The 24,486-nt window shown below is 33.2% G+C and overlaps 3 protein-coding genes across 5 annotated transcripts; 2 read left to right on the plus strand and 1 right to left on the minus strand.

Annotated features, from left to right (window-relative positions):
* Positions 1-9,494: 9,494 nt before the first annotated feature.
* Positions 9,495-10,949, plus strand: LOC108459352 (2-methylene-furan-3-one reductase-like). Its single transcript, XM_017758711.2, has 4 exons — positions 9,495-9,843; positions 9,912-10,235; positions 10,311-10,470; positions 10,562-10,949. The coding sequence occupies exons 1-4, from the start codon at positions 9,628-9,630 to the stop codon at positions 10,825-10,827; spliced, it is 966 nt and encodes a 321-aa protein (XP_017614200.1). The 5' UTR covers positions 9,495-9,627; the 3' UTR covers positions 10,828-10,949.
* Positions 10,950-15,881: 4,932 nt separating this feature from the next.
* Positions 15,882-18,809, plus strand: LOC108460980 (protein KINESIN LIGHT CHAIN-RELATED 2-like). Of its 3 annotated transcripts, none has more exons than XM_017760712.2 (3): positions 15,882-16,066; positions 16,308-18,266; positions 18,372-18,809. In XM_017760712.2, exons 2-3 carry the CDS (start codon positions 16,315-16,317, stop codon positions 18,580-18,582), a joined length of 2,163 nt encoding a protein of 720 aa, XP_017616201.1. In that variant the 5' UTR covers positions 15,882-16,066; positions 16,308-16,314; the 3' UTR covers positions 18,583-18,809. The 3 variants fall into 3 exon arrangements, with proteins under 3 accessions (XP_017616201.1, XP_017616202.1, XP_052883275.1); XM_017760713.2 differs by having other exon boundaries at positions 15,882-16,061; XM_053027315.1 differs by having other exon boundaries at positions 15,882-18,266.
* Positions 18,810-20,748: 1,939 nt separating this feature from the next.
* LOC108459324 (GDSL esterase/lipase At3g27950-like) lies at positions 20,749-22,723 on the minus strand. The gene is made up of 5 exons (XM_017758680.2): positions 22,216-22,723; positions 21,891-22,091; positions 21,596-21,768; positions 21,238-21,508; positions 20,749-21,151 (listed from the first exon to the last, which is right to left on the minus strand). Exons 1-5 carry the CDS (start codon positions 22,472-22,474, stop codon positions 20,919-20,921), a joined length of 1,137 nt encoding a protein of 378 aa, XP_017614169.1. The 5' UTR covers positions 22,475-22,723; the 3' UTR covers positions 20,749-20,918.
* Positions 22,724-24,486: the final 1,763 nt, after the last annotated feature.

Raw genomic sequence — 24,486 nt, forward strand, 5'->3', positions numbered from 1 at the left:
TTCTCTGAATCTTAAACAATTAATCTTATGTCTATTATCTTTTTCCAAACCCATTTTAGTGGGGTTTTTACTTCTGCCATATCAGTTTTGGTCCTTTTTCATCCATTCTCAATTATCGCATTTACTTGGAACGACGGAAATGTGTAAATGTACACAATCGTAACAAGTAATAAAGCGACAAGTAAATGTCGAGTTATCGTACCCACAAAGACTATGAAAAGAATTATTTATGAATGCAATTTTAAAAACACTTTGGTGAAAAAAAATTTGATTTGAGAAGGTGATTAAAAACTAGGATTTTAACTAAGTAAAATAAATAAAAATAAAATAAAAGTTCCAATGCACGATTTCAAAAGAAGATTTTAATCAAGATGACATAATTGTGCTAGGTTAATTACATTTCTTAACTTAGAATTATTAAACTCATGTTTATGTTGTTACGAATAAATTCATGGTAACTCGGTAATTTACTAACTTATGAACATACTTACCTACCAAAATTCATTTATCTCTTGACTATATCTCTATGTCAATTCAACCGATTAAACAAATTTTAATAAGCAAATGTGTTAATGCACATGCATACTTATGAAATTAAAATAATCTATTGTACATATCTCTATGCCAATTCAAACATTTAATTTAATCTCATAAGCACATAAAAGATTACGTGAGGTAACAATGTATTTCTACCTTGAAACAGTTTAATCACAATAATCTTGCAAGTTATGCAAGGCTAATGTATCGTTAGATACCGTTGCTAATTTAACCCTCAACTACTTTAGATGATTAAACATGCACAGATTAAGTATTGTATCAATTACATACAATTTCAATCCGTTTAAATAATTAATTCATTAGTTACCTTACAATTGTAATGCAAGAATAACTTAGTCATTGTTTTACTTAATCAAACATCTTACCGATGCCTATAACAACACAAACACAATTTTAATAAATTAAGTAGACGAAATGCAATCAACCTAACACGAATTAAATTTAAGCCACATCAATTAAATTTAAAATATCAACATCACAAATATTCATAGACACGTTCATCATAACAACAACAAAATGAAAATGATAGGGAACAAGAATCAAATCCGGTGTTTTCTCTGTGGCTTGACTAGTTTGTTCTACTCCTCCTTCTCCGTTTGTTCTTATTGAACCGAGGCTTCCATGAAAACTTGAATGCTTCTCCAAATGGTGGATGAATGACTCTTTTTTAAGAGGTGAAATTGGCAAAGGAATAGGGGAAGAATATGAATAATAATGGAAGGGAATGAAGAGAGAAAAGTGAGAGAGAAGTGAAAAGATGATAAGGGTTGAGATGTTTTTAAAGTGAGCAAAAAATGGGAGTATTTATAGGTTGATATGAATGCTAAAATTAGAAAAAATAAGCAGCCATAGAGTCTCCCTATGGCCGGCCACACATGTGGCAAGTTTGAAGGTTTAAAACTTGCTATTTTAAAGTAGGGGCAAAACTAGAAAAAACATAAATAGTGGAGGGGTTTGCAATTTGAAGGAGTCTTCAAAGGCTATTTTACAAGTCAAATAATTAGTCAAACAAGCTGATTGGGTCAGCATGTGGGACAGTTTTGGGTTGCCCAGTGCTCGGTTGGACCGGTTCACTCAGTTCAGCTCAACTAGGTCACTTTTCATAATTAATTAATAATAATTTATTTTACCCAAATTAAATTGGATTAAAATTAAAATTAATTGTACTATGAATTAATACACATAATTTAGACCGTCTTAGGCTGAAAAATTAATTTTCCTTGATGCTTCAAAATTGCTTCTCGATTTTGTGCTTCTAGTAGTATTTGCCGAGCCGTTTTTCGCCTTTTATGCAAATATGCCAAAAATAATAAAAAATAATCAAAATTTGATATAAAATTAATTAAAATTCAACAAGTTAATAATTTTAATGAAAAATAATTATTTTATAATAATTATATACCTTTCGACAAGAATTTGACTGAAACTGCATGAATTTGAGTTAAAAAGGGCATGAAAAAGTGTGTATATTTTCGTGTTTCCATTACTCCTAAGTCTGAATGACTGGGTAATGGATTTCCTGCCATGTTAGGTCTTGAGGGATCATCTAACCTCATGATTCTGATCTTGATGAACCTTTCAATCAACTTTTTAAATGTAGTGTAGTTCTCGATTGAGTGTCTCGTTATTGTTGTATGGTACTCGCATTGAGCATTCGCATTACAACATTTTGGGAATGGAGGTTGCATGGGTTTCAAGTAAAACGGGGATACCATATACGCATCGAACAAATTCTGGTATAACTCTCTATATGTCATTAGGATGGGTATGAATTAGAGTTTTTCTGTGTTTGGTCTTGAGTTAGATTCTTTCCTTGAGGGGCCTTGATGGCTGGTTTTTATGGTCCTTAGTTGGCCTACAGTGATTGGTTTTGAATGACCTTTATACACACTCGCGGTATTCACTTCATTTTCCTTCTTTCTTGGGGCTAATTTTTTAGCGTTTTCCCCCGCATCTATTTTCCCACTCCTTACTGTATTTTCAATAATCTCTCCAGACATTACTATATCTGAGAAGCTCTTGGTAGCACTTCCCAATATATGGTCAATGAACTAAAGCTTTTACGTTGTCTCATTCTCCAGAAGAGGTGGTTGGACTTGCGTTGCCACCTCTCTAAATCTCTAAGTGTATTAACTAAAGTTTTCACTTTGTTTCTTCTCCATGTTTTGCAGTGTAATTCTGTTGGGCGTCATGTCGGTCCCATGGCTGTATTGTTTCATGAAAGCTTGTGCCAGGTCTTTCCATAAGTTGATTTTAGCATAACTTAACTGGTTGTACCACTTGGCGACCGTTCCGATCAAACTATCTTGGAAGCAGTGAATTAACAATTGGTTATTATTGACTTATCTCGTCATTCTTCGACAAAACATTATGATATGGGCTTCAAGACAACTAGTCCCGTTATATTTTTTTAATATTAGAGTTTCAAATTTTGGTAGGAGCACTAGATCAGGGACTAAGCTCAACTTCTTAGCATCAACCCCGCAAAGGTAATCGACATTCTACATAGCTTTGAATTTCTCTTCCAACCACTTACACCGATTTTCTAGTTGTTTCGATAATTCTGCTCTTGCTCTATCCATTTTTGCCATGTCCTCTAAATTTGGAACAATAGGGTTGGTCAGATTATCTCTAGGATAGGAACCTGAACCCGTAGGAAAATTCAACGGCGCCGAAATACCGGCTTGGTATTGTTGTGGTCTTATGGTAATGGGCACCCTTCATGGATATGTATCTAGTTGGGCTTGGACATTGACTGGGGTGAAGCCTGGGGGGTATATAGGGTATTTATTATCATCCCCAGAGTTATTTACAATACTTTTCCCTTTTTCAGTCCCTCCGGCTAGCAATTAGGTTAACTGGCTTATCATGTTTCGTTAGGACTTTTGTATTTGATCCCTCATGTCTTGTTGTACCTTAGCTAATTATTCTTTCAGCTGGGCTTGCAACTGATCTTACATGTCCTTCTGAATTTGTTTCAATCTCTCTAACCTTTGGTCCATGGCTCTGGTTTTACCACGAGTACCGTAATGATGTTCGGTTGGCAAATTCTTGTTGGTTTCTAGGGTAGCTACCATAATTTTGATTAATTAGGGTCTTTTTATGAAACTTAATGCATATGATGAAATGCAATGCTGATGAATGAAAAAAGAATGCAAAAGGAGGCGTTGATTCTGATTCAATTCTATTAGAATAACTTTACTAGAAAACTAATCTCTTTACATAAAATAGATACATTTTACATATATGTCATTGCCCTAATACTTAAAGCCTTTACTTTCCTAGGAAGCCAAGCTAATTCTCGGCCTCGATCTAATTCTGATTCGTATTTTAAGCTTAGCATATCGGCTTGAACCGCTAGGGTTTGCAAATGGTCGACTATTTCTCGTACTTGACTCACAACTTTGCCCATGATGTGATCTCTATCTCTAATCTCACCTTGAGAGCGTTGGAATTGCCCTTTCCAGTGTTCATTACTTGAAGTTCACAATTTTACAGTGCGGTCTCAAGCTCTTCTGTCTTTCTCTTCAACTCTTCAATCTTATTTAGGCTTGCTTTCAATTCAATTGCGGAGTTGTGACTACGATATTTACGCAATGACCTTTCTAATTCTACTACCTAGGCTCTTAATCCAACCTTTTTAATTTTGGCTTTCTAACAAATCATTTTTTAGAGCATCTTCTCGAACTCGAGTATCTTGGAATTTCTTTTCCCACTGATTAGCTCTAATATTTTCTTCTTTGATCTCTTACCGCCATTACTCTGATGTTTTACCTAACCTGGCAGTCTTTATCGACAAGCACAACTTCTTATAATATTTTTTAGACTGTTTAAGCCTTCCTCAGCCTTGTTGTTTCCTTTTCTCATTTTCTCGGCTTCTAACTTCTTGACGTTGACGTCTAATCCTAGCTGCATCTTTTTCTTTTCCAACTGTTCTATCTTTTTCTCCAGCTTCGAACTCCTCTTTTCAAAGTCTTACTTTATGATTTCCAACTTAGATGGGATTACTTATAAGTGTTCTTCTATTAGCCGAGTGTTTTCTTAACTTGACATAGGGACATTATCATTGACTCTTTTACCTCACCACCAATTATAGTTGGGGTTGCCATGGGATTTACAGCAAAATTTTTCATTCTATGAGTTTGGTTCTTAGCATTCGATATTTCACGAACCTTTTTCTTATAATTATCACAACTGCACGCAAACTCGTACTGAGCCAACCCTTGCGTTGCAAGTATGAACTGCCTAGATCTATAATGTCTCAATACAAGTAGAGGGGCATATCTAATAGCTCCCCATATCCCGAGTAGAAGGACCCGATTGAAGTCTCCACATCGGTATAAAGTCTCATTAGGGATCATCCAAGAAGCCCTCCATTCGATGTCTTTATCTTGGAGACTCTAGAGAATTGTCATCTATTTTTTCTCCGAAATATCGTCTTGCCTTCGCGTAGCCATGAATTCTTTCAACGAGAGTAGTTCTCGGAGAATACTCGATAAGAGACATTTTTTACCCTTCAAAAGTGGCAATGGAGCTATGCTAACAAGAGTTGCATACACCTGATGAATCTTCCTTCACCTGCTCTCCGACATGCATTTAAAGATTTGAAAGTTTCAACCAAAATTGTTGGGACGGGTGTGACCCTTTTGTCAAGCTGGTCGAATAGATTTGAAACTACATCATCTATGTACCCTAGCGCTTTGGGGAAAATAACCAACCCATAAATACTTAAAGCGAAGACATCGACCTTTGTCTTCGTATCCAGATGGGCCAAGATCAAATCCCGCAAACTTTTCCAATAGATGCATTTACTATATCCCTTTTGTTTAATCCGACCGTGACCCATTGCTCAGTCATTCCTGTTATGCTCATTAGCTTCTTCAAGAAAGTCAAGATGTTGGTAGCTCTAGAATAAGCTTTTTCGGCTTGGATCCTCGAACAATGGAGTAAAGTTGTGTACTCTTCTATGGTGGACACCAAGTCTACTTTCCTAAAAATAAAGCAACTATAAGCAGGATTCCAATACTAGACCAAAGCTCGGAATAAGTGCTTATCCACTTTGTCATTGAGTAAATAAGGTAAATCACCATAGTTACAATAGAATAATTGATTGGTTTCGTCATCCCATTGGTCCCATACCTCTTTCAACTTTTGGAGATTATTTTGAGTCACACTGATGCGAGTGAAATCCCATAATTCTAACACTACCCCTCTGTCAGACTATCATCCTTCTCTTGTTCTATCTTCTCGAACCATATTCGGATAGCCGCATTGTCTTCCATTTTATCAAGAAATTCTTTTTCCATGACAAGCTCTCTATTTAGCAAATGAGTGTGAATCAACACCTTTTTTTATTATGCAACTGCAATGCAATCACAACCAAAACAAAACGAAACAAGTCAATACGTTTCATACAAATCTAGAATTCAAAGCAAGTAAGAGATAATAAATAGAGCACCTATTCGAGTAACCACTAGGGGTTTGGTATGGCTCTACCTAGGGTATGTTCTTAGGGCTCATTATATGTGGTTCAGTTCTAAAGTAATGGTACCTGAACCAGTAGATTCCTCAATTCTCACCCATTATTTGCTCATACGAATCGAGTTTAGTTCATGGGAATACATTTCCTTATGGTTATACGGAGATGAAGATCTCACGAAGACATAGGTATGGATGTATCCCAAAAGCGATCCACTATCCTATACAGATGTAAAGACCTCACGAAGGAATAGTTTCTCACTCCCACTTAAGAAGGGCAAAATCGAACAGTTATGCAAATGCAATATGCGAAAAACACACAAAAAGAAACTTTCGAATCAAAAAACAAGTACAACAGATCGCTATAAAACCCGAGATATCAAAACATGAAAGATGAAATGCAATAAAGGGATCGTAAATTTAAACCAAATTATCAATTTTAAAAAAAAAGACCAAAAGTAATCAACTCGCGGCTTGACTCTCTTATTTTCTCCCCAGTGGAATCGCCAAGCTGTCGGCACCTTTTCTGAAATCGACTTTTTATTTGAAAAATGAAAATGGAGTCGCCACCGATCTTTTTTATTAGGTGTGATTGGATCACCTCGAAATATGATCATTTTAATAAAAGTTTAGATTTACTAAAACGATGATTTTTGGTCTACGAAATTCAGGAGATGGGTTCGGGTGTCGGTTACGTATGCTGAAAGATTAGCACTCTTGTTACGCCCAAAATTGGTACCTAATTGATTACTTGATGTCTTAATGTCCAAAATTAAAAATTTGAAGAGAATTTAAAATACGATCCCTTTTTGATACATTACTTAACTAAGTTAATTTTCATGAAAAAAAGCTTATTTCAAGTTAATCGAGAAGAAAGGACCACGTCCTGTAAGTTAGGACACAATGCCTTAGATCCTCGAGAACAAGAATGAACGCCATTTTGATCATCACTTAAATCTCGTTTTTTATTTTTTTTAAAGTAAATATTCGACTATCTCGGTTTTAGAAAGAAGTCATATACCGTAAGTTAAGAACACGACTTTTCTAATTCCAAGACAATGAACATTACTTTGATTTAAAAATTTTTCTTTTTTATGCCTCGTGCAAAGACGAATGCAATATTAAAAGTAATGTGTGTTTAGCTTATTCGGGCATAGTATAGAAACGGGTAAAGGTATTTGAGCAAGGTTCATGACATGATTGTAGCCATAATAAAATTAAATGGAAGTATATATAAAAAAAATGGTATATGGAAAATAACAATGTCATGCTGGTAAATGACAGTGTGATATCAATTTGTAGTAATAATGGCATGATAATAATACGCATAATAAAATATGAATGTATAATAATAATAATAATAATAATAATAATAACAACAACAACAACAACAACAACAACAACAACAACAACAACAACAACAATAACAACAATAACAATAACACGAACAATAAATGTGCAAGTGAAAACTTTAATAATCTAATTTTTGAAAATATATAAAAATAATAATAAATAAATAAAGGCAAAAGAAAAGAGATAAAAATGCACAATAAATAAAAAACAAATTTTAAATAAAAGGAAAAAAATACATAAAAAAATCTAGACAGAATCGAAATTAAATAAATAAGTATTAAATCGACATTGAAATGAAATTAAGAGTCTAAATTATAATAAAATAAGTGCATAAATATAAGAAGGACTAAATTAAAATTTAAGTAAAATCTTTTGGGAAAAATCGGGATAAAAAATAAAATAAGGGACTAAATTGTAACAAGCATAAAAAAAAGGGAGAGGCCAAATGGGAAAATATTTCCTATCCTATTAAACACTCCGTTTTTGGGCAAATCGGAGGACTAGATTAAAAATAATTTAAAATTAAAAGGTATAACTAAAAAAGGAAAAAAAAAGATATTTGGACTGAATTGAAAAACACTGAAAAAGCGGAAGGATTGGGGCAACAATTAAACCCCCATAAAAAAACACGCGGATTCTGCTAGGTTGGGTCGGATCAGTTTCAGCCCAAAATGATGCGGTTAAAGGAAACAAGCCAAAACGACACCAATTCTAAGCCATATTTAAGTTAAAAATTTCCCCTAAAAAAATCATTTCATCCCCATTTCTAATTTTTTTTTGAAAACCTCTCCCTTTCTCCAAGCCACCCTTTGGTCGACCTTGGCACCGGCAAGTCACCACCGCGACGGCCACCAGTCGTCGACAACAGCTCCGCCGTCCTCGGTGGTTGAAAAACCCTAAAACCTCCTTTTTAACCCTTCTCTTCGAATAGAATGCGGATCCAAGGTTATAACACGCAAAAGAGTCACCGTCGCCCAAAACCCTAGAAGGATCGTTGGGTTTCTTGCTCATTTTAAAGAGGTTTCAGGCGAATCCCTAAGGATTTGACTGCCTTATGTGCCAAATGAGGTCACCAACTACAAGAATGTAAGGTAGAACAAAGAAAGTGCCTTTATTATTATTATTATTATTATTATTATTATTATTATTATTATTATTATTATTATTATTATATGTAATAACAGATTCGAAAAAAGAAAAATAAAAAGATCACCTTTTGAGTTTTTTTTTTATTTTGTTTTTCGATTGTTTTTCTTTTTTGTCTATATTTTTCAGTGTTTGATTTTTTTTTCAAAAAAAAAAACTTGTACAATATATTTTTTCAAGCTTTTTATAGTCGAGCATTACACTATTATTTTTCTATTTTTCTACTATTCTTGTACTTGTTGTTATGTGTTCTTCCTTCTTTTTTCTTACGGGGGTGGTTGGTGACAGTGGCAGAGGTTAGGAGCGGCAGCGGTAGGGTGTAGTGTTAGGGCTAGATTAGGATTTTTGTTCCCTTTTTTTTTTGTTGAAATTTGTTTGGGTATTAGGGCTATCGGGCCATTAGAATTTTTTTGTACTTGGGCTGTTTGTAATTGTAAATTTAGGCTTGATGAACTTTGGACTTTTGTTATTATTTTTTGGTTTGGTTTGTTTGGGTCTAACCTAAATTGGCCTGTTACAAGAATATAGGGAGATTTCTATTACATTTCTCTTCTTTTCTATCATCACTATAAGTAGTATACTCCTATATATATATATATAGAAGATTAGATTCTTCATTTCTAATACATAAATAGAAAATGAATTATAAAAAATGAAAGGTAAAAAATTGATTATAATGAACATTCACTTAAGTTATTATTGTTTTTGAGTACGAATTGTTTTAATAATTAATGAAAATATTAAGTGTTAAGAGAATGGGGTGGGCTCAAGAAGATAGGCTTAGTATGCCATGCCTTGCTTCATATACCCACGTTAAATTATAGTTCTTTTATCTTTGTACCAAAATTGCTCAAAACCAAACAAATACGTCAGATTCTAAATCAGATAATGATGGGATATTGACTGAAGCTAGTGCTCACATGTATGTGGTTAAAATAAAAAAGCAATTATTTCTCATTAATCATGCCAAAAAAAAAAAAAAGGGGCCTTCATGAATTATTGCTTATATGTAGAATGCATCCACCATAAAGAAGATTTTATTGGAGTTTTTTAATAATAATAATAATAACAAAGCTTGTGTCTTGAACTCTCATGGCTTCAAGTGCTGCAACCCTTCCATCTAAAATGAAAGCATGGACTTACCCTGAGTACGGAAAATCATCTGATGTTCTGAAACTACAATCCGATGTTGTTGTTCCCCAACCCAGGGATGATCAAGTTCTTCTCCAAGTCGTAGCTGCTGGGATTAACCCCATTGATTTCAAAAGAATGCTTGGAATGTTCAAAAACATTGATTCCCCTTTACCCGTGAGTCTTCATCATGTTCGACACTTAAATAGAAATGTTTCTGACTTTTTTGTTTTGTTGATGTGAAGATCATTCCAGGGTATGATGTAGCAGGCGTGGTGGTGAAAGTGGGGAGCCAAGTTAAGAAATTCAAGGAAGGGGATCAGGTGTATGGAGATATAAATGAAAAGGCCGTGGATCACCCAACACAATTTGGCACTATAGCTGAATTCACTGTTGTTGCAGAGAAGCTGTTGGCTTTAAAACCCAAAAATCTCAGCTTTGTTGAAGCTGCAAGCCTGCCTTTAGTCATTGAGACTGCCTATGAAGGCCTTGAACGATGCCATTTTTCTGCTGGTAAATCTATCCTTGTCTTGGGCGGTGCTGGCGGCGTTGGCACCATGATTATTCAGGTTCTCAATCCGTCTTACTATATTCTTATCCGAAGTCAACTTGAATTAATGTTCTTTCTTTTTATCCTGAATTAGCTAGCTAAGCAAGTCTATGGAGCATCCAAAATAGCAGCCACAGCAAGTACCGCGAAACTGGATTTGCTGAAGAGCTTGGGGGCTGATTTGCCTATTGACTACACTAATCAAAACTTTGAAGATCTGCCTGAGAAATTCGATGTAGTATACGATGCAGTCGGTAATATTCGAATACACGATACGATTACATGAACGTGTTAAAATCTGTACAGTGACATGAATTTTTGGTTTGATTATGGGATGGTAAACAGGGCAATGTGAGAGGGCAGTGAAGGCAGTGAAAGAAGGTGGGGATGTAGTGACAATATATGGAGCGGTAGTTCCACCAGCAACAACATTCATGCTCACATCAAATGGAGCAATTTTAGAGAAATTGGAGCCTTTCTTGGAGAGTGGGAAAGTTAAGCCAATGATCGATCCCAATGGCATATTTCCCTTTTCTGAAACTCCACAAGCCTTTGCTTACCTTGAAACCGGCCGAGTTACCGGGAAAGTGGTCATTTCTATAATCCCATGAACATTATTATTATATCAATATTGTATGAGTCAAGGTTGTGTTATCGGATACTGAATAAAGATTCTAGTTTTTATGTGAGATGCTTGCTCTTTATAAATAAATTAAAAACGAGTTTGAATAAACACATTTTTGTTTGTGGTTGATTTCTATTGGTTAAATTTGTTTGATTAACTTCTGTTATTAGTGATTTATTATGTGTAAAATTATAGATTTAGTCTATATTTTTAATTTGATATTTTTAATCTGTACTTTTTCATTTTTGAAATTTTAGTTTTTATGCGGAAAACACTCGTTAAATTCGTTAATTGACTTTTTTGTGTGAATATATTTGGAAATATCAAGCTAATATAGCATTACAAATATGACAATATATTTGCTACATAATATTTTAGAAATACTAGAACTTAATAAATTTAAAATTACCTTTTAGTCTAGTATAAAATTTAAAAATTAAAAAATATAAAATTAAAATGATCAAATTAAATTACATGCATTCAATCAACAATTTGTGTATAGTATAAAAGTAAAATTATCAAATTTGGAGAGTAAAAGTAAAAAAAGAAGAAGTTGAAATTGAAATATTATTTTAGAAAGGTCTCATTATGGTTTCATTTCTCCTTTTTACTCGTTTCAAGAAGCCATAATTCTTACTGCCACTTACAAGCTGATTTTTAGTTAGGTTGATTGCTACATCTCAACTAGATTAAGTCCCCTTTAATTAATGAAAATGTAGCACTTTGAGTCCCTCCTTATATATCCCCATATCAAAGTCATCACTCTCCAAAATCCCATGCTACAATTTCCATTCAAATCTATTCACGTTATACAATTACTTGCCAATTAATTACCACTTTAGTCCCTCAACTAGTTCCACCATAAATTACACCAATATTTCAAGATAATTTAAGCAAAATGATTCTAGAGTTTACTATTCACTTGAAAAATTTACCATTATCAACACCCGAATTTTGATGATATTACACAGTAAAACAGCTATGGTTATAACAAAAACACAAAAAAAAAAAAAAAATCAAACAATAAACTAATTTTAACTAGCTTTACATGATTTATAGATGAACTTGTTGGTAACTATAAAAAAACTAAATATATATTAATCCAGTTGAATTCGTTTAATTATATGAAATCCCAAAATTTTGTTGGTTCTAGAAAATAAAAAATCGACCCCTGCAGGCCTTGATAAGAACTTGGGCTTTTTTAACTGCAATATCAGGCCTTTCAAATGTTAGTTTGGGTGTTTTCAAATTGGCCCTCTTTTGAAATGTTAAATACTCTCAAGCCTAAACCATGCTGATAAAAGGTGCTAATAAGGATCCTCTAAATTCATTTTTTGATATAAGCTTTCTTAATTAACTTTTCTGTAAATAAAGTCCATGAGAGAAAAGATGAATTTTGTGTTAACCCAGAAATTCAAAAGTTTCCATTGATGTCTTGGTTAAAAGAAAATGATAGAATTTTGTTTTAGGGAAAAAGAAAGCTCAACTTGAGAGTAAATTGGGCAATATTTATCTTGTTGAGTGTTTGTTCTATTGTGTCATTCTGAATGGTTCATGCACACCTATATATGACATGGTCCGTTCATGTAACGTGTTAGGGGTAACTAGGCATAATGCGTGGTAACAAGTTATCCCTTCTAAGGGTTACATATGTCTTAGATACTATTCAAAGGATTATAGGCGAGCACAATGAGACCATGCAAGTGGTAGACACTCTCGCCAGGTTAGTAGCAAATGAACTTAGATTTTAACAATTTTTTAATCCAATAGTAAAAATATTATGTTGCAGGCATGAAAGTTTAAATTCAATTATAAGGAAGTACATTTTTCTCCCTGAAATTAAAATAAAAAGAAAAAGAAAAGGTTTGATTGAAATTTAAAAGCATGTTGACGATGTAATGAAGGAAAAGTAGACGATGAGATATGAAAGTGACAGTGTAACAATTATAACTGGTTTTCTTATTTCAGTAACTGCTTCAAACCTTAACTTCTCCAAACAACTATAAACAAATCTGTGTCTACCTTTTAATAAATACTACTAATATTCTACCCTAAAGTAGAAGCCTTTATTTTCCAATATTCTTTACTTGCCTCTAAAGTTATATGTATATATATAAACTGATCATGAATTTTGACTTAATTCGAATATTTTTTCCTTTTTAAATATAAAAACCTGATAGTTAAAAGAATATACATGTGAAAAGGTAAGTGTTAAATATTCTTTGGTAGTTGGGATTTAAATATCATGTGATTAGGGTTTGCCACCCCATTTTCCAGATTGGTTGCTTCTTCTTCTTTTTTTACAAATAAAATATTAGTTGCTGTTGCCATTGTTGTTTGGTGTTGAAGATGAGACGATTTTACTAGAAATTAAGGTGGAGTTTAAGTGTAGAATAATTATTATTTTGGTTGGTATATCATTATTAGCCAATAATACCATGATTTGCTAATAAGTCCTTTAAGATATATCCTAAACCCCATTCAGTACAACATAGATACACCCAAACCCAAGGTTGCGTTTATTTAAATTAATTATATAAACTAACTAAATGATTGGGCAACAACAAAACTTTGGTTTCAGCATTCAACATGACATTTAGGATGTCTTCATGTCTGCCTTATAACTCACTAATCATTTGTATGTTTTGAGACTTTGGTCTATTGCTTCTCTTTTGACCCTACCTAATATCTTTCTACGCTATAATACTATATATATAGCTTTACTATTAATAAAAAACTAAAACACATCATTTTTTAAGATGATTTCTTTTGCATGTTAGACTTTATGTATGTGTATCTAATTTGTAAATATAAATACAACTAAATTATTAAACATTTTTTTGAAAGATGATTAAATATGTTATAATCTTAAATACGATACATATATCATCAAATATCATATTAATCATACTTATATATATAATAAATTTTTATTTGAAGCATTAAATATTGTGAAATCGAACGTCGATAATGACAATAAATTGCAAAGAAAGAGAGAAAAATAGAACACACAAAATTTTACGTAAAAACCCTTTCGAGAAAAAATCACACAGATGAAGGAGAAGAAAATTAGAGAGACGATTATGTCTATTTATAGGTTTAAAAATCTTATTCTAATTAAAATCAAGTAGAAGTAATACAAGAACATTAAAATACCTTATTCTAATCAACGTCAAATAGACTAAGTAAACTTCTATACGGATTTTACTTGTGCAGCCTGTACTATAAATGCCCTAATCTTGCCATTTGAATTTATTTTAACAATAATTTAGGTTACACAACTTCTAACAAATATAATTTTGTTGTTTGATAAAAGCAGATCTTGATTTTTGCATATTATTTATGTCTTATTTTTGAATAGTTTTAGATAAAAATTAAATATGAGAATATGAATATCTCAATTTTATGAAAAAATATTTATTTAAATATTTATTTTTAAAAATAAATTAACTTAAACACAATTTTCAACCACATTTTAAATTTTAAATGTTGATTTTTTAAAAATAAAATGAAAATGATCATTTGGATGAATATAAAGAGTGGGGTTGGGTGATTGATTGTTTTCTATATTTACTGTTTAGTGTTACTTGTAGCAACATTTTGCTTTCGAAATTTTACTTAATAAAAAATTCAATCATTTATTAATACAAATTTGTTATTAGTTTTCAATTCAAAATTAAAATGATTTTATAATTTATGCACTCCAAATTATCTTATTTATGAGTTAAATTTTTATTTTCCACAAATATATTAGTATGATGAGAGGCCAGTTTGAATTCTATATTAATTATTTAAAAATATTAACTGCTTTGCTATTAAATATAAGTTTATGTATTTTTCACAAATTTAAAATATAATTTTTTATATTTTTATTTTTTAGTTCTTCTACATTTTAAATTTCTAAATTCAAGTTTAGTTGTTAACATTGTTAAATTTAAAGAAAATAGTATATATTTATTTTCATATCGATTAATATAATTGTTTGTGTATACAATATATAAATATAAAATGATGCTAATTCGATAATATTATTAGTGATTTGTGAAAATTGAATAAAATTAAAATCTCATTACGTAAATCAAAATTTATGTATAATATTATACAGTTTATATATAATTTTAATATTTATCCAAAAATTAAATTACAGTGTTGGACAAAACAAAACCATCAATATACTATGTAGTAGTTTAATTAATTGCATGTTGTTTTATATGCCTGTCTTCTTTTAATCGAAAAAAATAAAAAGAATAAAAAAAGATAATCTATTTGGAATTGATGTGGGCCATGGAAAATTTTATGGGCCCACCAATAATTGGGCTAAACTAGGACCACCTAGGAGATTAAACCAGCAAGAATGAAGCTGGATGTGGTCCACGTGGAATCCTACACCACTTTAAACTTGCAATCATCTTCTTCCACGTGTCCCAGAGAAAACAACCTTCCACTGTTCCTCTTAAACCTTCCAGTTAAAAAGCCGTTAAGCGCACCAGTTTTTCAACCGTCTCACATCCCCAAATATTATTCCCAATAATAAATAAATAAATTTATTAATAAAATTAATAATTTATTCTATAATTAAGAAATAGTATTTAAAAAATAAAATAAAAACCTACCAATTTCTTAATTTTATTTATAAAATTAAAATACTCCCAATCAAATTAAGAAATAATTAATAAAAACAATGCATAACATTGTTTATTAATAAAATATATTCTTATTTATATTTTTATAAATATTAATATGAAAACAATATCTTAAATATTAATTTTAAAAATAATATGATTTAATGATAAACTCAAACATAAATAAGATAAATAAAAATGTAAAAAAATTGGTGGGAGAAAAGTCACAGTCTAAATTGCTTCAAAATTCCACCACCTTATAACCCTGCACCAATAAATAAATAAATTATTTTCAATAATCTCATATTTAAATATATGTTTCCCTATTTTACTCCTTTTCCTTTTCATAAAACACCTCATTTCTCCTCTCTTTTCTAGATATATATATATATATATATATATATATATATATATGTATAATTTATTTATATAAGGCAACAAAGATACAGAAATACATGACACCGCCCCATTCCTTCATCGTTATCAACGTCTTCTTCTTCTGTATATAACACCCAGAGAAAAAAAAATAAGCATTATAAACTTTGGGTTTTTAAAAAAGAAAAAAGAATTTTGGGTTTTCTTCATTAAACAGAACCAAGTAAGGTATTACTCATTTATCGATTATGGTTATTAAGCATTCAATGTTTTTCTTTTATTCTATAACTGTTTTTGGTTTAAAGTAGTCTTTTTTTCAAGTTGAGCATTTTAAATTTTTCGTCATTTTTGCTAAATTAGTAAATAGTAGAGAATAATGGAGTTGTCTTTGGCTTGGCTAGCATTTTCCTTTTGGAGATTATGGAAGAATTTGATATAAGTTTGTACTGATTTTTTTCTTTAAAATCAGTTTTCCAATGCCTGGATTAGCTATGGATGCAATGAATGGAGAAACTGGAGTTGAAGAACATGACAATGGATTTCACACACCTTATAAGTACAGTTTTGCTCAAGAGAGGTCTCCAAGAAGTGCACTGAGTCCACGAAGTGATTCCCTTGATTTAGCCATTGATGGTGTGGTGGCAACCTCCATTGAGCAGCTTTATCACAATGTTTATGAGATGCAAAGCTCTGATCAATCTCCATCAATGTCTAGTTACGGATCTTACGGTGAAGAATCGATGATCGATTCCGAATTACGCCATCTTGTCGGGGATCTCGGTGTTGTTGAAATAACAAAAGAGGTGGTGGTAGCAGAGAAGAAAGAAGAAGACAGTATTGGTGACTTGAACCTTAAGAAAGAAAATGAGGTTACTGATGAAATGCCTAAGAAGAAAAACAACGACAAGAACCAAATTCAAGGTGTTAAGCATCGTCGTCGCTTGCAATTGGATTCCGAAGCATCGGTGAAATCGAGTCCGAAGAGCAAATCATCTCAAGAGAAAACTCCTGTTGAAAAGAGGCATGAGAAGAATGCAAGGAAACAAAGGAATTTTGGTGCAAAGTTTAACAATGGAACAGGAGATTCTCTAGAGGCAGGGCTAGAGAATCCTGAACTTGGTCCGTTTTTGCTCAAACAGACAAGGAATATGATTTCTTCAGGTGAAAATCCTCGGAAAGCACTTGAATTGGCAATTCGAGCAACAAAATCATTCGAGAAATGTGCAGATGGAAAACCGAGTCTAGAGCTTGTAATGTCTTTGCATGTTCTGGCAGCATTGCATTGTAGCTTAGGCCAATACGATGAGGCCATTCCAGTTCTTGAACGCTCAATCGAAATCCCAGTGATCGAGGATGGCCAAACTCATGCACTTGCTAAATTCGCTGGATGCATGCAACTGGGTGATACTTATGTAATGTTGGGTCAAATTGAGAATTCGATTTTGTGTTATACAGCAGGTTTGGAGATTCAAAGACAAGTTTTGGGAGAAACTGATCCTCGAGTTGGTGAGACCTGTCGATACGTTGCTGAAGCGCATGTCCAAGCGTTGCAATTTGATGAAGCTGAGAGGCTTTGTCAAATAGCTCTTGACATCCATAGGGAGAATGCTGCTCCCGCTTCTATTGAAGAAGCTGCTGATAGGAGACTCATGGGACTCATCTGTGACTCAAAAGGAGATTATGAATCGGCACTTGAGCATTATGTTTTAGCTAGCATGGCAATGGCAGCCAATGGCCGTGAGCTCGATGTTGCTTCGATTGATTGTAGCATTGGAGATGCATATTTATCTTTAGCTCGGTTTGATGAGGCAGTTTTTGCCTACCAGAAAGCGCTCACAGTGTTTAAATCTGCTAAAGGAGAGAATCATCCAACAGTTGCTTCAGTTTTTGTTCGTTTGGCTGATTTGTACAATAAGGTAGGAAAGTTAAGGGATTCCAGAACTTATTGCGAAAACGCACTCCGGATTTACGGAAAGCCAAATCCTGGAATCCCATCAGAAGAGATTGCCAGTGGCCTCATTGACGTTGCTGCCATATGCCAATCTATGAATGCATTGGATCAAGCACTCAAATTACTTAAAAAAGCTTTAAGTATTTTCAGTGAAGCCCCAGGGAAGCAAAGCACAATTGCAGGCATTGAGGCACAGATGGGAGTCATGTATTACATGATGGGGAGCTATGCTGACTCCTACAGCACCTTCAAAAGTGCTATCTCAAAGTTTCGAGCTAGTGGAGATAAGAAGTCTGCCTTGTTCGGAATCACTCTCAATCAAATGGGGCTAGCCTGCGTACAACGATATTCAATAAACGAGGCAGCCGATCTGTTTGAAGAAGCACGAAGCATCTTAGAGAAGGAATATGGTCCTTATCACCCTGATACATTAGGGGTGTATAGCAATCTGGCTGGCACCTATGATGCCATGGGAAGGTAAAACCTAGAAAAACACCTGGATTGATTACATACTCTATCCAACACTCATACCCGATTTGGAGTCTCATGTTTCCTTTTTTTTGAAAATTCTATGTTTGGCAGGTTAAGTGATGCGATTGAAATTTTGGATTATGTTGTTGACATGAGAGAAGAGAAGCTTGGAACAGCAAATCCGGATGTCATCGATGAGAAAAGAAGGTTGAGTGAATTATTGAAGGAAGCAGGCAAGGTCCGGAGCAGAAAATCAAGAGCATTAGTCACCCTCCTTGACACCACCACTCAAATAATAAATGATGATGGGATTAAGGTATAATAATCCTGTTTATCGGTAAAATACTGTAAAGATTTACATTGTAAAAGAGGATTAAATGGGTTGGTTTATCTGATTCCCTGACACAGATATAAAAGAAACCAGGTTTCAGTAGGGTCAGATGAAGAGAATTTGTATGGTTCCATTGATTATGGAGTTGTTGATATTCCTTTGTAACATCTCTTATTTGTATGTTTCAATCCTTTCAATGAATAAAGTATAAGTTGATATACTGTATGTATTTGATTCGGGTATTTCAATTTATTTCTGAGTCTATCTATATTCGAACTCGAAAGTCACATGGTGGAAGTTGGTTGATTTGAAAGACCAAATTGACCAAAGATAAGTTGCCTTTCAAGCCTTCAAAAATGGCAGTAGGTGGCTTTAGTAAATCAAGGCTATATGGTGAAAGTGAAAGACTTGACTAATCAGCCAAAGTTGAATGGCATTTTTGAGCCATCCTTCACCTTCCCTTCGTTATAAGTAATCGAAGGTTAGACTGTTGCACCACCAAATAAACCATGACATTAGCTGTATCTAGAATAACCAGAATTGGACTAGCGTCCCGTTTTGTTTCCAATAGGGGCTGTCCACAGGTTAATTTTACTTGATTTATGATTTAAGTAATTGGCTGATTTAACTTAAGAAGAATTCTCCAGTTGAACTTGCTTACAAGGAACTAAAACCATAAATCTAACAATCAATTTCACCTAATCTCTAAACTAACATCACAAAAGCATCACAATCTATTTAAGGAAATGAAAATGGCCACCTCTCCTAAATGAAAGCTGGTGGGTCAAAGAAAGGACCCAATTGAAATTTGCAGACCAAATGAGTCCTATGTATGCCATCCCACAGCTAATAATGCCTGCCTGCCTGCCTGCATTGAATGCCACATGCTTAATCCTGAAACTGTTAGAATTTGATTCTGAGCAGGGATATTGGTGTATGCTCAAAAGAGCATGGTAAGATTTATTTTAATTTTTTTTCCGTATATTTGGAAGACTTTTAGGGTTCTTATTTCTACGTTCATGTACGTGTCGCATACAAATATTTCAACGAAAACAAGGAGTCGGGGCAACAACCATGTAGGTTGAATTTGAATTCAAACCAGTCATGAATTTTCATGGTTTGTTGAAAGGAGACTGCAGGCCAAACATTGATTCATTACGAGGAAGGCCTCTGAAAAGTCATGTGAGATAGGATTTAAGTGACAGGCTGTTGTCCTGGATGTGGAAAATGACCATACAGTGTGTAAAGAAAGCAACGTTAGCCTGCTAGCTTATATCTGGAATTTACCAATGTTTCCACATATGAATCTTGTGGAAATAGTATTCTCCGTGCATTTGTAATACGAGTTAGATTATATGTTGTTCTTTTTACTCAAAAAATAAAAAATAATTCTATATGTTAGATCAAAGAGTAAACTGATCATTCTGTTCAAAATTTCATTCATTTTTACTGTTAAAAATTAGTCTATGTATGTTATGTTGACGTATATGTGGTACTACCTAATTATTCTATCAATTGCACTAGTTTTTAACAATACTAATAAATAAAATTTTTAACAGAAATAACTAATTTACTCTTTGATCTAATGTACAAGGACTAATTCACCCATTTTTAAAGTAGAAGGGATAAAATATAATTTGACTCATAGTACAAAACTTGTATGATACTTTTACCGAATGTAGTTGAATTTCTTAACTTATGTTAATCACTCTAAAAAAGAAAATTATTAAATATTCATCTCTGTATATTTTGGTATGAATATAAAATATAATTCTTTTAAATATATGAGAAAAATATCCATATTAAATACATAATACTCGTGGTCAAATTCAACCTCTGACCTGATGCCAATTGCCAACAGACTCGAATCAGTAGCTTATTTGCGGTAAACCGGAGTTAGCCACTTAGAAACCCAAAACCAAAAGAACCAGGAACACCCAAAAGCCCAAGCCGACTAAAGCTCTTTGACAAGCCCTTTTTTTGGTTAAAAAACAGAAAAGAAAAAGAACAGTGGAAATGGGTCTCAAAATTGCTTATTAAGCCCCATTTGAGTTGTAAATGCAAAGACACATCACCAATGATGGTGTAAGGGTAACCCTGAGTTGACAGAAAAAGGCTCAAAAGGGTTGAATTGAAGTGGTCCAGAAGAGGCCAGAGTTGAATGAAAAACTTCAACTAGTATTATTTATCAGCATTTAAGCAAGTTTTAAATAACATATAATACCATAATTACTTAACTCTCCACATGCTTAAGCATTAAACAAACATTATTCAATATATGTTGCGTCTAGGACAATAAAGTACATGCCATGATTGCTACTGTTTCATCATAAAATGGTTGTTTGATTATGGCAAGCACTTTGAATGGAAAGAGGTGGATCAGAGAAGGAGCCATTGAGGATTCGCTCTGCAACCCACATATTGGCTGCCTGACTGTAATGTATGCCATCCCAGCTAATGTGCTTTGATGGATGATTGCATGGATTCCCATAAACTGTTCCATTAGCCATCCCCTTTTTCGTACAATTCCCACAACAAAAGTTCACTGCTTCAACAAAACCTGCTCCATAACACCAATTGCTGTGTTAAAAATCTCCATTGCCCATGTCATGCCTGCAATCCAACATTTTTATCAAACATGTTTACCTAGATTCTTCGCGTCGCTAACGAGCGTGTATTTGGCTGAATAGACATCAACATATGTGAATCTAGCAAAAGGGAGTTGAGCCCTTAACTGGGAAATCATGTCCTTAAGCTGCCTGTTAAACTCCATAGCCACTTCATTTTGAAGCCTCACACATCCATTCTTATCTAAATTCCAAGGCTTTGATATTTCATATAAAACCGAAACCGGCAAGCAACCAATGGGACCAGTATTATGGACCCAAAAGAACCTTGCCCCTTCATTGTACAGTGTCTGAAAACCAGGGAAAATAATGACAGTATTTATTAGTTCCACTACTATTTTACACACACTTTGTGTTCAAGAATTAGTGTTTCTTACATGAATAACTTGGGGCAATTGGCCTATGATGTCGGGGATTGATGCTAGAACCTGTTTTACTGTCGTGTATTGGAAACCATGAGCAAGATCATTTTGTCCAATATCAATTGTGTATAAAGCCTGTGAGAACTCTGCAGGCCTTGGTAGATTGCTAATGGTTAAAGGATTTCTTCCTAAGAAAAACAAAGTATAATTGTTGATAGAATCAGAAAATATGACCTAAGAAATTACAGGACATCTATATTGTTCGGACTACTCACTATCGAATTCCGATTCGAGTAACATAATGACTTACTATTGAGGGTAAGTTGATTGTAGAGAGAAGTGGTGCGAGCTTTAAATTGAATGAACTGTGAAATCTGAACCCAAATATTGAATGGACTATAACCAGGTGGTCTGATAGATGAACCACCTGTTGCAAAATTAGCACCATGCCTGAAATTTGTTCCAACTGAGTCCAAGTATGCACTAAGATATGGTAACTTCAGATTCTCAGCTGTAAAAAACAAACAAACAAAAAATGGGAAATAGAAACATAAATAATCACTAGACACTCACAGCCGAGTTCATATAAACAAATAAGAAGATTAATAGGCGAAGAGGACATGAAGTGAACTTGCCTATGAAGTCTATGATGAGGCGACCATCACAGGCCCTACCAGCAGGATGTCCAAAAAAGGTTTCTCCATTTGGTGATAGGATCTCGAACATTGCTGCAGATATTCCACCAGTGTCGGAATTTGAGTCCCCAAAGTTGTATATTGCTGGATACCCACATGAAAATGAACCACCATTGCTTTCCACAGTTCTCCATCGTTGTGAAAACCCCCAAAACAAGATCCCAAATAAATAAAACAGTTTCCAGGAGAACCCCATCATCTACCTTGGCTAGAAGCTAAAGGCCCTTTCAAGAGTTTTAAGATAATTTCTTTCATTGCCTACAATAATAATATATATAAGTTTGAAGAGTGAAGTGAGGTCTTTCTGAAGATCAAGTTTTTGGGCTCTGGCATGATTAGAGAAGGTTATAAATCATCATTTTCATTGCATGGGAAGCATCGGTGTGCACTTTACTTTTGATCTTGATGGGAATGATTAGAGATGGTCAAAAAATAATCAAGCTTTTTTTACATGGCTTTTCGCCTCCAACTTTTAAAAACAATTTATTTTAGTTGTTATTTTTTTAGCATCCATTTAATTTTTCACATTTTAACTTTTAAATTTATTTATTTTATTAAATAACTTTAAAATAAATAAAAATTTAACTTTTATTAGCTTTATTGACGTGAGATACTCATGAATTAAAAATGAAGTTAAAAGTTTTTATTTATTTTAGAATGATTTGATTAAAAATATAAATTATAAATTAAAAAATTAAAAATTAAATATAGAGCTGAAGTGATAATTTTATAAAATTCAAAGGGAAAATAATTTATTATATATATATATTTTAGATTAATGTCTCTATAAGCCTGTAAAGACAATTTTTGTAACTCATAAAATATGAAAAACCTTGAAAAAAATTGAAAATATTCAATGAAGTAATATATTTTGAAATGTTTGGAACATTTAAAAACTTGTAGCTGAAGGTAATCTGTGTTGTGCAGTGTTGTGTTCCATAGTCATGATTATGTTATATACAATTGAAGTCAGTGAAATCATGGTGGAAGACTTCCTTTACCATCACCCTTTCATATATACCATCATTGTGGATACCTTCCTTTAACATGATTCCATTAGGTTTTTTTTTCTTTAAAGAATCAAATAATTTAGATTTGAGTAATTTAAGTTTATTTAGATTCACATATTCAATGTTTTTTTTTATATTTTTGTTCTTCCTGATTATTGAATTTTAGTTTGATTAGTATTATCGTCAATGTAAAAGAATTTTAGATTCAAATGTGTTAAAGCACGTTTACCCTTTTATTTAAAGAGTTGATAAACGATGTATAAAAAAATTGATCTAGATTTAAGTGTTATAGTTAAATTGAAATGCTTAAAATTTTGATAGCCTTTTCGAGTAAAAAATGACATTTTTATTAAAGGGTAAAATACAATATAGGTCTGTAACAACCCTAACCCGTATTCGTTGCCAGAACAAGGTTTCGGAACATTATCGAAACTTTCAGAATATTTTATAAATAAATCATGCAAGTTACTATTCAAATTTTGAATTCATTTGTAACGTCCCTTAAATGGACCCTCGAGGCCCAATATAAACATTAAATTCGAATCGGGACTTAATCGGGAACCCTTAGAATTTTCATGAATTTTTTTTAAATTTTTCCAAGTTACAGGGCTTACACACCCGTGTGTCCCTAGGGCATGCCCGTGATACAAGCCGTGTTCTACCCTGTGTAACTCTCTGACTTGTGCACACGGCCAAGACACATGCCCGTGTTCTAGGCCGTGTAGCACCACGGCTGGGACACACGCCCGTGTGCTCAATTTTGAGCATTCTATTTCTCAAAATTTAGGGTGCATGGGACACACGGCCTAATTACACGCCTATGTACCATGCCGTGTGTCATACACGGTTTAGACACACGCCCGTGTGTCTACCCTTGTGGACAAAATAAAGCCATTTCTAGCTTCATTTCTCACCCAAATTCACACCAATGACCTATACTTAAACTCACATTCATAAACCAACCAATTCAAGCATTCAAATTTAGCAAATTCCATCATTCATATGGCACATCTTTACATGCATACATGTTCAAAATATTACCTTAGTTTAGTCCACATGTTAGACATAATTTGATCAACTTCTTAACATTTTGAAACTACCATAGCATGACATTACAAGTACATCAAAACATGCCATTACTAGTCATTCTAATAGCTAGGTTACAAACATCATTATCAGTTACATGCCATTATAACCATAA

This window comes from Gossypium arboreum, chromosome 4, assembly GCF_025698485.1.
Source record: "Gossypium arboreum isolate Shixiya-1 chromosome 4, ASM2569848v2, whole genome shotgun sequence".
Lineage (NCBI taxonomy): Eukaryota > Viridiplantae > Streptophyta > Magnoliopsida > Malvales > Malvaceae > Gossypium > Gossypium arboreum.